General features: G+C 40.3%; 1 protein-coding gene across 2 annotated transcripts in view; it reads left to right on the top strand.

The window, feature by feature from the left end:
• The window catches only part of dscamb (Down syndrome cell adhesion molecule b), a 116,836-nt gene extending 110,361 nt beyond the window's left edge, over positions 1–6,475 (top strand). For both annotated transcript variants that reach the window (XM_069706248.1, XM_069706322.1), the window contains exon 33: positions 5,070–6,475. In XM_069706248.1, coding sequence (XP_069562349.1) covers positions 5,070–5,602 — 533 coding nt within the window. In that variant the 3' untranslated portion in view covers positions 5,603–6,475. The remainder of the gene's footprint in view (positions 1–5,069) is intronic.
• Positions 6,476–16,142: the final 9,667 nt, after the last annotated feature.

Raw genomic sequence — 16,142 nt, forward strand, 5'->3', positions numbered from 1 at the left:
AACATACACCTCTTGGTATTACTTTCCTCTGCTTCTGTAGCTGCTGCCACCCACGAGCTAGCAGTCAGGTGCAATTTTAAATTATGGGTCTGAATAGTTACGACACAGTTGATTTATATTTAACATTTGAGAAAAAGTAGAAGAAGAAAAGATTATATATAAAAAAAAAAATGGGGGGGCTGACATTTAACATTTAATGATATATGACAGGACTACAGTAAAGTATATCTATCTGTCTGTCTGTCTATCTATCTATCTATCTATCTATCTATCTATCTATCTATCTATCTATCTATCTACAGAGACATTGGATTAGAACTTGCACAACATATTTTTTACTGACTCTGGTCTCATTATTTTAAGGTGATTTTAACAATAAAATTGTAAGAAACTTTGTGGGAACACTTTTTATGAGTTAGATATTGGTTGTCTGCGGAAACATCAGAATTGACTTTTTGGCCCTTCTAAATTCAACTTTGATCAGCTTTCTATCCACGGCTGCACAGTAGAGGTATTTTTTTTTTCTCAGCCTCCTGTGAGAGTAGCCCTCTGTTTTTCTGAAACATTTTGACCCTTAGCTCGTAACTTAGCCCATCACATATTATGAACAAAGATTATGAGATGCAGTTTCTCTATTTCATCTGCAGTCTGATGAAACCTGCTCTGCTAGGCTGCGCTCTCTCCTCTCAGGTTGTAGTCTTACCTTACATGACCCTCCGTTCCTCCCAGTAGCTTTGCAGATCAATTACGAGGTCTGGCAGAGTGTGACGTCGGGCTGCGGACCACACGCAGAAGCACAGACGTTCAAAAAGACAGACACCCTTCTCCCTGACACGTGTACACAGCTCATCCATCATCACTTCTGCTGTCAGGTTATAGCGCGTCTGGAGGCCTCTGATAATTAGCGATATTGGAGGTGTCCTGTCCGAGGACTAGAAATGAAGGTCGGTGTTAGCACATGAGGGTAAACCGTCCCCGAATCCTCAGTTTGACCAGACAAGAGTTGAAGCCATCAGATCTGCTTCTTAAGTTTCAGGCCTCATTATGTGTGGAGTGTTTGTGTACAGGACAGCAGACTCATATCACCAGTTTACCAGGGAGAGAGGGCACCCAAAGGCTATCTGTCAACCTTATCTGATGCTATTGTCACTCAGTACAAAACGGCACTTTGCCGACACAGCGGAGACCTCTCAGTGTAATACCAGACTCTTAGTGTTTTGGGCTGGTGTGGTAGTGCTGAGCGCAAAGACCCCGGTTTCAGTTACATTGGGTAACAGTGTGCGCATTGAGAGTCGAGCTGTGTTGCATCTACAGTCTCCTGGTAGATTGTCGATTATCTGTAATGAGTTGTGTTTGAACATTTGACAAAACACATAATATGCAGTCATGTAGAAAGTGTGGTCTAAGCAGGAAAATGTAATATTTTTTTCATCGTCAAGGAGTGAGACCCAAATGTGTATATTTTGATTAGCGTTTCAGCTTCTTTTTTTTTTTTTTTTTTTTTTAGCTGTGTCAGACTGTGTTTCAGCTGACTCTGCAGTCAGTGGACTGTAAAATTATAAGAATATGGTTTTCTGGGAGGCATACAGGTAACAGACACCTTCAACAAATCAAATTTTTAGTAAGTACTGAGATACAGAACGGGACATGCAGACTTACACATTCGTGCAGATTACTTGATTTTAAGGGCTTAAAGACAAATACGATTTTATACACAGTATTGCTGCTCTGACCAGTGTTCATTCCTATTGGAAGAATTTGTTTATGCATATGAAATTGTTGACTTTCTTGTTCATTTATCCAACAATGGAAGCTACACAGTCAAAAATGTGGAAACTGGAAAATTGCAAGCTTATTGTTGAACTCTTTTTTTTTAAATATATAAACAAAGACCTGGATATCATTTTAGAGAGGTTTTACAGGGTATTGGCTGCAGGAATGGACTCTGATTAGTGCATTAGTGAATTTGAACACTGATGTTAGCAGATAGTCCCACTGCATCATTTATGGAGCTGATTTATACAGTGATATCGTCATGTTGTTCAGTTACTCTTCATAAAATATAATTTGTTATGTTACTTCAGACACCTGCAGGATTAGTGGAACGTGTCAGGTGGACCGTTGAACTGAGTGCTGAGGTATTTATTCTCCTTAATCTACTGTGGATTGTTGCTCATTTTTACGTCCCTCTGCAAAATGAATGTTAACATGAAAAGTCCTTTACCTTTAAGTGTTGCAACAGAGTACAGTGCTCAGATATTGTCTTATACAGCATGAAGAGCTATGTAAAAATAAACAGAGACACTGCATTAAAGCAGTGGTTCAATTAAAACTACTCCGTTTAGGCCCCAAACCTTTCTTTACACTTTTCGTTTGAACACTTTAATTTTGTTTGCCTATTTAAAGACTATTAGCATTGCCCCCCTGCTTGGTCCTTATGCTAACCTAAGATAGCTGTCACTGATTGTTGTAGCCTTTACTGGACAGATACGAGAGTGGTAACGATTTTCTCACCTAACTTTTGGAAAGAGACAAAATTTTTTAAAATGTTCATTTAAAAATATTCTCTCCACACTTTTAAATTCCAAGTAGGATGTATTACAGTGTTGAAACCCAGACCCAGTGTGGAGGCCAGCGTGCCTAACAGAGTGACTGATCCAGCTTCAACCCATGTTTGTCTCTATTACATCTGAGTGACCTGAGCTGACCTCCTCTGTCTATCACAAAGGTCAAAGGTTACAGCTTCTGTTTTCATGTGACCAGCCTCACCTGACAGAGCTGTTATGACAGTAACACTTGTTTTTCTTCATTGCCTCATAGGAGAAAATCCATCGGGTTATTCAGCCATCTCATGATGGGCCTGTGAATATGTTGTTTGACATACAGGCCGGAGAATATTAAAACATTAACTTTTCCAAAAGACTGAACTAATGACGCAAGACACAGATTTATGGTTTGGCAAAGAGTTTCTGTTGTGCTCTGGTTACACATTCTGACCCATTACTGTACGATCTGCAATTTCCTGGCTGATGAATTTTCAAACTACATTACTAATGAGCTCCCACAGAAACACTTAAATCTATATTTAATTCAATTAACACTCCTAGCTATTCATCATCTTTGCTGGCACTAATAGGCCTTATTATAAAACACAGTAAATTAGTCATTCTCCCCGTGAACCCAGAAATCCATTCTCCAAGGTCACATGTTGGACTAAGTGTGCAGAGATGACCTCGTCTGTGCATTAGCGCTGAGTGGCTGGCAGGGAGCGTGTGTGTGCACTTATATAGTATATACTTAGATCTGCGCACGTGTGGGCTGTGCACATGTGAGTGTGTCAGCATGTGTGGGAGAAAGAACATGTTGAAAAGCAACTTTAGCAATGATTCATGTACCTGTAATCGCTTGTTGATCTGTGATCCTCTGAAAGAAGAATGCTTCATTATTAATAATTTTAAAAAAAACAATACAGATGTTACACGGCTCATCGAATGTGTAGAATCTCACCGCCGTCCACAAGATGTGGCAACCCAACACCCTTTTGTGATGGGCTAATTTGCTCCGTTAAATACATGATCTATTCAGTGGAAGAGGTACAGTAGGAGTAAACCCACTGAACCGAAAGTGCTTCTCGCACCTCAGAGAATTACGTCACAATTGAAGCAACAGCATGTAATCATGGTTCATCACTCAGTCAAGATATTAAATCTGACCTGGTTTATCGCACTACAGACTTATACTCTTTCCTACAGTACAACTAAACTTTATGCTCAGAGAGAAAAAAAACGGAGAATTGACAAGTGCTGGAAAGGATTCATGTTGGATATATTGCACTGTACAGGCTGTACAGGCCGGTAGTGGAGACACAGTCCATCATTTAGCTTCAGTTCCCCTAATCATTGCATCAATCCCTGACAATAATAGCAAAGATAACATTGTAATATTCACCTTCCTATTACATTATGTTTTGCACATTGTTCCTGACAGCAACTATTAAATCAAAAAGATTCACACCAGGGGAAGATTGGTATTACATTAAAATAATGGTTGGGCGAATCATAATCCTAGAAGGGGCTCGAGGTGAGCAAATGCAACAGCATGAATGTGAGTTAAATATGGATTTTCTGCTCTCTGTGCAATTAATATAAACTGAGGGGAAGGAATAATATAAATGGAGCCTGTGGAGACAAAGTCATGACTTAGAGCACATATTGTATGCTCAGTGGGGAGCCCAGAGAAACACTACACTGTCTCCGGGGAGAAGCAGAAAACCTCCTGATTATTACCATAGATCCAGGCTGACCCCAAAGTCACTGTCGGATCATGTTTGCAATCACACTGGGTACATTGAGAATATTAGCTTATCTGTAGGCATTAAGAAAACCAGGTCATCTAAATTATAAAGAATCCAGAGCTCTTCTACAAATGGGACATGTCACAGTTTACAAAGATTTACATATTAAAACTGAGTAAAGCAATGTGTTTTTACAATCTGCATTTACAGTTAGTTGAAATCAAAGCTGCATAAATCATATATCTTTATATCAACAGTGGTTCAAAAGACTAACATCAAAGGTAACGTTAAAGAGAATTATCACCCGACTCTATTCCCTGCAGCTCTACAAAGCATTTTAATGTCTTTCACCTCATTGCTTTGCTTTATGGCACATATCTTAACTATTGTGGTTCAGTCCCGCTGCTCTCAGCTTCATCTCTGGAGGCAGAAGCTAACTGAAGTGCCAGATATTTCCATCAGGAGTTGATGGAGAGTAAAGGAAAACTACAACTGGCAGCCAGAAACCTCACATCCAGTAGATGTAGAACAACATGTCTGCTGGATGTGTAAAGAGGCGACTGTTTGCTATCATGTTACAGAGATTAACTTTATAAGGTGATAATATATAAATGTTGTTTTTCCGCTGCCTCCAAGTGAACAAAAACAAACAAACAATGCTTTAAAGTATTTTCATTATTGTCCAACCTGTCAGAATATCTGTGTGTATGAAGATGCGCTGTAATTGACCTACATCTAAATTGTCACCTGTCTTTCTCCCATGTGTTGCCTGCAGGAGGAGAGTTGGTCCACTTGCCGCCTTACCTCCGTATGGACTTCCTGTTGAACCGCGGCGTGCCTCTACCTGCCCGAGGTGGAGGGGTCAGCAGCAGTAGTGGCAGCAGCAGCAGCGGAGGAGGAGGTGGAGGTAGCGCAGGAGCGAGTGGAGGTGCCGCTGGTGCAACAGGAGAAACAAGAGGAGCGGGAGGTGGAGGAGCCATGGGTCAGACCTGCCTGGAGCCCCAGAGGAGCCGCACCCTGAAGAGGCCACCTCCCATGGAGCCCACCCCCATGGAAGTACCCTCACCCAGGGAGGTACAGCAGTGGCAGCCAGGAACTGCCTCCACCCTCCCCCACAGGGATGTCCGGGAGAGGGGAGAGGCCCGGGGTGAGGCCCGGGGTGAGGTCCGGGGAGACGTCCCCTCTTCGGGTGATCTAGCCCAAGCACAGGCTGCCAAGCTCAGCACCTCCCAGGAGTCCCTGCTGGACTCCAGAGGACACCTGAAACAGAGCAACAACCCCTATGCCAAGTCTTACACTCTGGTATAACACTGGGACACACCGGACTGCTTCAGACAACTGGACTACTGCAGACACACTGGAGGAGGAAGGACAAGAGACAGACGACAGGCACAGGATGGATAGTTTTCCACAACAGAAATTGTTGTATATAGAGCCGTTTCTGACATGCGTCTGAAGTGGATGCTTTTCTTTGAGTCTGTCTTTCTTTCTTTCAGTCTTTTCTTTCTTTCCTCTCTCGCTCTTCTCTGTTGCTTTCACACTTTTCATTCTCTTACACCTCGCTCCTCTTCTGATGAGTTTTCTCTCACAGTTTTTATTTTCTACTTGAGTATTCTTTTATTCTAAAATGACAAAATATGAGGATTGCCAAAATGATTTATTTAAAATTTGAGAAAGAGAAAAAATACTATTGAATTTATATCAAGGACAATTATAGTCATTATTATTATTACTATTATTATTATATAAAAGAGAAAATATCTAAAAAATAAAAAAAGAAGAAAAAAAAGAAGGGAAAGGGAGGAGGACTCTGGAGCTCTCTGCAGGAGAACATTGCTTTCTTAATTTATTTTTATTTTATTGTCGCAGTGTGATGAAATCTGTAATTGGGAAACCGAGGGGGTTTTTAGCACTACGAAGAGCCAACAGAGGTGAAGAAGAGTGACGTCGGACACGACCGCCAATGCTGACAAATCGTAATGTTTTTCAACTTTTCTGACGACTGCATGGCGACTGATCAAATGACAATTAATAGGAATGGCTGGATATCCAAAAAAAAGAGAATTTTTGTCACACTATGAAATTATACAATGTGAATATATATATAAAGAGATCACTTTTATTTGTGGATATTACGGGGAAAATGATTTGGTTAATAAAGTCCTTAGTCATGTTTGCACACACCTGAGTTTGATTAATATCGTTCTAGACCAACATCTCTGTTTGCTTCTTCTTCCTCATCCCTCTTCTACTTTACTGAAAATCATCAGCTGTGGTCAGTTAGAAGTGAAAGAGACCCGATAATTAACTTTACAGTTATTTGCCAGCAAGAATCCCACTGAAAACAGCAATCTGATTGATCTAAAATTAACTTCGGTGAAGCGAAGGGTCATTGATTAAACATGTGAAGTGTCATTCGGAGTCATTTGCACCCTCAGATGTCACATCTGATGCTTCCATAAAGAAAGTGGATGGAGTGGAAAGAGTAACTGTTAGTAATGAGGAGAACTACTCTGAGTAAGAAAATAACCCCGGTGATGCCTTTAGGTTCAGTCCAGGTTTCAGTCTGCAAACTTACAACTAAAAGCTCCATTAGAGACTGAACGCATTACATTACAGACGAGTTACATTATGAAAAGTGCAGAATCCAGTGTCGAGTTAGGCACTAAAAGTAGAACTTTCTTTTCCTTTTCTGCACTGATTTTGTCCATTATTTCTAAAGTCCTCTATGGAAGTGCAGTAAAAAAACAAAACACAGATTTAGAGAGCTCTACTTCTGTTTACATATACTTTATATTTTCAACCATAAATAATACTCTTTGCAAAAATATTTTAAACCCAGGTTTTATTTATAAAAAGCAGGCTCTAAATCCTTTTTTTTTTTTTTAAAGGTGTCCTGGAAAACAAAGGATTCAACAATAATCTTTTAAGATGGGATGTTTGAAAGGATTATTTTGAAGACTGTGTTTTCAGCTGTCTCTCGATGTCAAGTGATTGGCAGCAAGAGGAAATATTTTCTTATCAACAAACCACACAAATTCAGCTGGAGCCCAGAAATACAGAAAAAGTTATTAAACAGACATGTTTACTGAAGATAATTCTTGAGGAGATGTCGCTTTCATGCAGGAAATGGAAAATTAGTGAGAGACAATTCTCTCTTGGTTGCATTCAAAGACCAGCAGGAAGTAATGGTGAAGAGCAACCTTGGCATTGCACAAACATGAACTAACAAATAAAAAAAATAAAAATAAAAAAAATCATTCATGTTTGTATTGAGGCTGTGTCTTGGTTTCGATCAACAGATGGCACTGTGCAGTCACTGAATCGAGTCCATTTGCTGCTAACAAGTAGTGAGCATGAGGACTTTGAGGAGGAGGAAAGGGATGGTTCAGCACCAAAACTACTTGTGACAACCTACCAAGGGCAACCCGGCAGTGTATTCCAGCGCGTGTCTGCCATTTGCAGGAGCACGCCACCCTGAAGACGGTGAATTATTCATGCCGGAGCTGACACCGGGACCTAGATCAGGTTTACACTGTCACACTGATCCCCAGGGCGCCGGAGAATGTGAATGAGACAGCAGAGTCTGGGAAAAGATTGCATGCTCACAGATGAATATGCACACAAATAGACACTGTGATAATCTTGAGGGAAATCCATGCCACTGATTTTGCATTATGTGTTTCTGTTGCATGGCAGAAAACTGAAAAAAAAAAAAACCCAAAAAAAACATGTTTCATGCTACTCCTGATGAGGTGTACACATGTCCAGGCAATGCAACAAAAATCGTCAGCTGCATGCTCACAAATTAACAGCAAGGAAAACATCCTCCACTTACTGTTAATGATTCCAAGGAAAGGAAGGTGACTCTAAAAGTAAAATCTTACTGTAGGTGAATAACAATAATTGCAGTTTATTTTTAAATCTCTGAACTCCCCCGGCTGCTGTGGGGTACTATAATGAAGATAGATGGCTCACCTGCACACCGGGAATACTCCATGACTGTTCACTTGCCCTCATACATTATTAGGAGGAAGCAGGATTGGAGTGTCAGTTTGTGACTTGCCTCCTGGCTGCAGGGCCATTATCACACCTTCTTCCGCGCTAGGCAGCCACAGAGGGAAGTTCGGAGATCTTTGAACGGGAAGAGGGACTTTCAAATCTAAAACTGTAGTTCAATAGATCCTTCCTTTATTATTTGTTTTTAGATGCACCCCTATCCTATCAGATGAACTTCCTCCAATTTACCACCAGCCTGGTGGTACCGGACTACTGCTCACAGCGTCAGTTTTCTTTGCTGTGATTATGGTCTGGTCTCTCTCTCTCTCTCTCTCTCTCTCTCTCTCTCTCTCTCTCTCTCTCTCTCTCTCTCTCTCTCTCTCTCTCTCTCTCTCTCTCTCTCTCTCTCTCTCTCTCTCTCTCTCTCTCTCTCTCTCTCTCTCTCTCTCTCTCTCTCTCTCTCTCTCTCTCTCTCTCTCTCTCTCTCTCTCTCTCTCTCTCTCTCTCTCTCTCTCTCTCTCTCTCTCTCTCTCTCTCTCTCTCTCTCTCTCTCTCTCTCTCTCTCTCTCTCTCTCTCTCTCTCTCTCTCTCTCTCTCTCTCTCTCTCTCTCTCTCTCTCTCTCTCTCTCTCTCTCTCTCTCTCTCTCTCTCTCTCTCTCTCTCTCTCTCTCTCTCTCTCTCTCTCTCTCTCTCTCTCTCTCTCTCTCTCCCTGTTCGCATTAAATTTGGCTCAGCCAGTCTGAATGGTGGACCAATCAGCAACCAGTGGGGGTGACTGTAAGACTATTTGCCACTTGTAGTGACAGAAGCTGGACGTTTTACATTTTTATCCATTAATTTTAGAAAGATGCCTGAGTACTTCAAACAGTATTTTGAGGTGGTTCCCATATTTAGCCATATCCTTTATATTTATTATTATTTTATTTTTTTATTAATCTAGTACTTTCCTCTATTCAACTATTTTATCTGTTTTACCCATTAGGTAACAAATGCTACTTTACTTCCAGTTAATTAATCTGACCATTTCACCCATTCACTTTTCACTTTTAGCTTTTTCTATTTAACCAGTAACTATTTTCAGCAAACAATGTCAACACATCTATTATTGTAGGTAACTATTTCCCTTATTTATCCATACTTTCAGCTGTTTTTAAACTGCCAAATATTTAAGATGTTTATCTATTACCTAAACTCTGTTTTCTATCATTTACCTCTTCCGATACATTTAGTTAACCTTGATTTTCAACCATTTAGCAATGCTTCAGTCATTTTTTTTTGTTAGTAGCCTAATGCAAGATAACTATATTAGTTTTTTATTAATCAAAACTCAGACTGGCAAATCTGGTAAATGCCAGCTGGCCCGTTTCACCTCGTTGCCCGCCAGGGGAAAACATTTGTGGGAAAAACTTTCACCTGTGGGTTGCAGCCCACCTGATGTTGGGACAGTCCATCTGACTGGGGGTAACACGTTCCCAAATAAACTCCCCACGTATACTGTAGGACAGGCACAGGAAGTGCTACTGACGCTGCTTCCCCCTACTTTTTTCAAGTGGATCAGTCCCTCCGTGTCAGAGGTCAAGCAGAAAATAATTACATCAAGACACACATGGGAATTTAGAGTAAACAAATTCATCCAAATATAATGTTACCGACGCCAGTGCCGGACGAAACGTTAACGTGAGCGGCAGTGACAACGTTTACAGTCCACCAGCACAAATGAAGAGGAGGAGAGAGTTTGGAGCAGATAACCGCGGGGAGCTGGAGCAAGAGGAGGAGGCCATGACAACGTGACAGGAAACATTACGTGCTGGTACAGTGTCAACAGAGCTGGACATGAAAATCATTAATTATCACTTTCAGGCAGTGACTGTTTTAGTCTGAATAGCCAGATATATCCCCCCTGCTGGTCTGGCTGTACCCAGGTCATTCTAGTTTAGGCCTTGTTTGTGTTCCTTTAAACCAATCACTAAGCTAAGCTCAGGATGAAGTCAGGGTTTCCTTGAAAAATAGGGTATTGTCATCCAGTCTTGTTTAGGTGGAGCATATGTCGGCCCTGCCATTAAAATGGATAAATCCCTGCAAAAGGCTGTAAAGAAGAAAGTGGTTCTGCCTCATTGCATGAGCCATATCTTTGTCACAACTTGCCATTTTTACTGTGTGGGTTACTGCTCAGAGGTTGTTGTTGTTGTTGTTTACTGTTGAGATAGTGATTTTGAAATCAGTAAACCTAAAAACTGAAAGGAAAGGAAGGAGAATGATGCCTGTAATATGCGTCCAATGTTATATCTTTGAGTGTTCAGGCTGGTTTTTAGTGGTTCGTTGAGTGCAGCCGTATTCTGCCACAGATTCTGGGCAGCATTGGCCCGTGCATGGATTTCAAATTAAACAATTTAATGCTTTTCATGAGTTTTCTCTGGGTTTCTGGAGGGCTTAGGTGCTGTGGTAATGGTGTGCAGTGATTTGACTAAAAGCAATGCATTTTCATGTAGTTTTGGACTATTATCAGCGCAATATTTTTTAAGAAATGCAATGTCTGCTATAAGAATAATAATCACAGACAAACTGTTAAACAAAGCTAAAAGAGAAGTTACAGTGACTGAAGTGCTATAACAATTGGGTGCTGCACCTAAGTGTTATAATGACTGGGAAAATCCTCCTTTATTATGTTGTTGTTGGTTTTTTTAGGTTCCTCTGGCATCACTGCATTTATGGATAAACTTATGTATCCTATGATGCATTTCAACGCATCAGAAACCAAAGATTTTAAACTAAAAAAAAAATATTTTTAGCTAAATTGCTTCAGGGGAAATTTCCTCATTAACTAAAATTCATAGATTTAGCCATGTTTAAATAACAACAGGCTGCTCCTTTTAAGATTAAAGTATAAATATATTTTTGAAGCACTCGCGTGGCACTCGCAGAGCACTGAATATGTTTTTCGTTTATGACTGATTATCTGTCAAAAATCAACCGGGTGAGGCGTGTAGAAGCAGCTATTGTGGCACCCCTACACACTGCAGTGCCAACTTCATATCTATTGCTTAGACTCTATTTTAATAGCCTGGTATTGCTTTGCATATGATGGGAAAATGAGACCGGTGAAGAGAAAAATTGTTCCCAGTTCGACCCAGCATATATTTAATACTTTTATATGCTGTATCTTTTTGAAATAATTACTTTTAGGTTACTATTCATGAAGTTTCCAAATAATATTTGCAGTCTATTTAACTTTTAACCTTTTGTCCAACACTTTTCGCTTAGTTATGTATGTCAATTGGTTATCCATAACTTTTTAGTGCTTGAAGACTTTTCTGCTTTCATGCTTAGTCATTTTTTAACGCTTAAACTTGCATATATCGCATTATGTGGAAATACTGTTAGAATAGAATTGTATATTTCATCTTTTCAGATTAGTCTGTACTCGTCGAGGTAGTATGATTGATAATATTAGGAAGAAACCCTCGTGTGCTGCAGTGGAGGTTTTTATTAGGATTTTTCTTTTAACTGTCCGGTGAGGATACCATAGCGTGATGTGCAATGTCAGTGAGCAGAAGCGGGTTAGGAACAGACCAGTGCCCTCCCAACTGGGGTTACTAATGAGGTGCCAGAAGACTTGGCAGGAGACAGGGGGGCAATTTAGCGAGCATGAAACGGAAGGACTTTCCCCCTGAGTTCACACAACACTCCCCTCATCAGTCACACCCTCACTTCTCTCTGCGGCCTCACTATGACTATTCTCCTTCCGTTTCCTTGACGTTGTCCTCGCTATGTTTATCTTCCTTTCAGACCCATTATTTTCCCCTTTCAGTTCTGACCTCCATCTCTCTTCTCTCCCTCTATTGATCCGGCAGCTTGTCCGTCCTTGTCCTCTGTGAAGGACTTGAAGAGCACAGGATGTTTCTGCCGAGAAAATTGTATCCCATGAGTTTCCTTTGTCAGAGTGGGCAAAGTGACATGCTCACAGCAGCTGACAGGCCACAACAACTCTAACACATCCAATTTTCTCATGGCTGTGGTTATCTGTGGATATTTAACAGTTTGTACACATATGTCAAAATAGTCACAAATTTGGCGGTAATGACCAAGGAAATAAGGACAGGACAGTATTTCACTTGGTGTGATAGCTACAACCCTTTTAAACATTTCAGTTATTATTTGAAGTTGAATTTAAAATTGCTGAATTGACATAATCTCCTTACTCCTTAATACAGACATTGTGCTTGGACAATATTGATCTGCCTGTAGGATAAATGCCCCCATGTTATGTGCTATACAGCTAAATGACGGATAGACTTATTAAGAAAGGTCAATGTCAGAGGGGCTCTTGATTATACTTGTAATTGCTCATAGAAATACACAGACCAGAAGTCTGTTGAATTCATTACATCACAGATTGATAACCTGTTGTCACGTGCTACGTAATAAGAAGTTACCTTAATAAAGCACAACCATTGTCAGGGGTCTTATGCTTGTTGAAGCTGCCATATTTACCTCTGGTGTTGTAACGTGCTTCAGATAACCCTCCACTAACTGCCGTAATTTATGTTTCACTCATATAGTTTGAACTGCAGCTGTCAACATCGGCTTAATGAGGGAGTAGCCGCTGAGTTGGTATCTCAAAGCAACAGTCACTTCACTGCTGTTCATTTTTTTTTTTACTTCATCAAGACTATAACCAGAGTACAGTATATCTCTTTTAGATAATTGCATCATATTAAATCATTCAGCAATGCCTAAATGCAATAGAGGTCCGTTGTCTGCTCGGTGATCTGCATGTGCCGTCACTGTCGGAGCTATTTGTTGTTTTTGTGTTGTTTGATAATTAAACCCTGATCTATCTTGTTGCTGTTCTGTCTGAAGATTATGGCTTAATTTGTCTGACTACCATGTCAGCTGAGTAATTGTAAATACTTTTATTTTGAAGGTGCTGGGCAGCCTCGGCACATGAGGTGAATCTACATGCATGGCTCGGCAGGTATAGCACAGGGTTTGTGGTTTTTTTAGAAGGGCAGGAAAGGCAGGAGGTGCCATTGTTCTTTGTTTGTTTGCTTGTTTAAATGATCAAATAAGATGCATGATGCTTGATGCTTGTCTGGACTACGGACTTATTTTCTCTGCCTATGATTTATTCCTTGGTGCCACAGTGGCCGTTTAAATTCGAGTTAGTTTTATTATTGAGTTTAAGGACAAATCGTCACCGCACTCACTGTGTCTCATGAATTGTGTATAAACAGTTTCCTCATCCCCTATGATCAGAGAGTAAGATACAAATTTACTTCAAGGGAAAAGTTTTTGCACAACTGATGAAAATGCAACAGAAGATGTACTACTTGCATACACAAAAAACAGCAACAACAGTAATATGTTACAGGTATAATGTCAAATTTCAATTTTTATTACCACTCCAAAAATAACTAGGTTTTTCAATCTTTAAAGGAGATTGCCGTGTAATTTCCAGATTATTTTATTTAATATAAACTGTTCAGAGCTTTTGAGCTTCACTGAAACTGTGTATCATAGTTTGTGACCAAGTATAAAGGAACATTGGGACATTATTTAAAGATTATATTGTGATACAGTTGCAGGATACAGTAAAGTACACTGTAGGAACCAGTTTTGTATTCTTTGACATCATATTCAGGAATATGGTGGATGAACTCCTTTGGGATTTTGGTACGCTGTGACTCAAAGCTTCTCTCAGTTCCTGCCATGTTTTAGTCTGCGGTCACGTGCTCCTGGAGACGTCCTCAGATGAAGACATGGTGTATCCACATCCGCTGGGAAAAAGGCCAGATTGGGGCCATGAAAAGATGCCTAGGCTCACCGTGATATTCAAATGATTTTCTCTTGGTCTGGAGGAGTCTGATGTGTACAACTGTACTCAAAATATTCCACCTCACCATCAACCTGTGCAGCTAGTTTAACATTGGTCAGGACAGATCGGTGGAATTGAACTGTAAGGCAGGTCAGCACAGAGTGTGAAGTTTGGCTGGAAAATGTTTCTCCATGGTTTTGGGATGTATTGCCTCTCGCTTCTTCATTGTCTTTTTGTCAGCCGGCAGAATGAGCAGCTAAACTGCTGCTTTAATCCATTTGGTTTGAGGTATGTTTGTGCAGTCAGAAACATCATGCTGAGCCGTTAATGTTCTGTCTGCAGGCTTGAAAACATCTGACCTTTTGTCATGGTTTTTTATACAATATTCACTGACTGTATGTGTTTTTTGCCTCGTACGAGATTCTCTGAAGATATTTCCACGGCTCTTATAAATGTAAGATGTGAGTAGACCTGACAAAATCTGAACAAACTAGCATATATGCATCAGTACTGTACATGCATATGGCTTTGATACAAGCCTGCTACAAGTCCTCAGGGTATTTCCTGTCTTTAAATCAGTACTTCCCAACTGGTGGGTTGTGACCCAGAAATAGGTCACGGGGCCATTTTGAGTTGTTTGCAGATGTGTGTTTTGAAAAAAAAAAGTTTTATTTTGAATTCTATAGAATCTCTGATGTTGATTACACTACATCCATGCAGTAGCCAAATGCTGTCTGCGTTGTCATGACAAGATTGCCTTTTTAATTCATATTTCATACAGTTCAATGTAGATTCTTGAAACTTGACGAGCATCGACAGTTTAAATTCGTTTAAATAGATTTTATACCAGTAGGTCAAAGTAAGTTATCCATTTATCATGTTTTTAACAATGCATGAAGGCATTGCGTTTTACTGCACTCTTTTTCTTTGAAATAAATTTGAACGCCTCAAAACATTTAAAAATATGGTTTGTGACTCCGAGTCCTGAGGCTCGACCAGTTGTGAACCACTGTTTTAAATAAATGGGTCAGTGTCCTTTTCCAGGTCCACAAATGGATTCATCACATCACATCATCGCTGTAATAGGCTACTGTACATTTAAAGCTGCTCAATAAGATATGCAGAATAAAATATAGTATGTAGTAAATACACCATTTACCAAATATTCCCTTGAAGAGGGATTTGCAGCTGCAAAGGTGAGTTTCATTAGAGAGAGAGAAAACCAGGTATAAATAGCAGCTGGTTTCTGGGGTTGATTCTCTATCACAAGGTCAGTGGAGCAGCAGTGCTGCTGGGGGATAAGGTTTCTAGGACAATGTTCGAATATTAAGACGATAAAATATATTCCACTCTGCTGGAGAAGGAGAGGGAGAGGAGAGAGAGAGAGAGAGAGAGAGAGAGAGAGAGAGAGAGAGAGAGAGAGAGAGAGAGAGAGAGAGATGACACAAAGAAGGAGACACTGTCGGAGGGATCATTTTAGACAGCACTGATCTTTTACTTTTACAATTAACATTTTCATTGCAATGTCTTCCTTAAACATTCAAGCGTCTGACTGCTAACATTAATGTATTGTGATCTCAGTGCCAGAGATCTTTGCCTCCCTGTCTCTGCATCATCTGCCAGTCTTGCTCAGCTCATGAACCTTGCACTGCTCGCTCATTGCCTGCTGGAGTGGTATACAGCTGCAGCCACTGTCCCCTGTGTGCACTATCTATGCTTAAAGCCACGCCTCATTGGTCATCAGCTGCTTCTGAATGTTACCTTTGCCCTTAACCTTAAGATAATCTTTCTGATGAAAATGCCATGAGCCATTTGCAGGGTTGTTATAGCTCACTAGCTGGCTGAGACAATGTAGAAAACAGTCAGTTGCTGCTGAGCTCAATTCATATTCACCTAGATTATTTATGCCGGTAATCCTTCTTACTCAGGTTTAATCACTGACCGTTAATGTAATTGAAAAATGAACTGCGTTGTGTTTATTAAAACGCGTTTGCTCGAGATAATTCCTTAAAGCCCGTGGTTTGTTTTGGGGAC

This window comes from Brachyistius frenatus, unplaced genomic scaffold (assembly GCF_029030835.1).
Source record: "Brachyistius frenatus isolate BFR_SWC_R1_liver_20210118 unplaced genomic scaffold, ASM2903083v1 Contig_1, whole genome shotgun sequence".
Classification (NCBI taxonomy): Eukaryota; Metazoa; Chordata; class Actinopteri; family Embiotocidae; genus Brachyistius; species Brachyistius frenatus.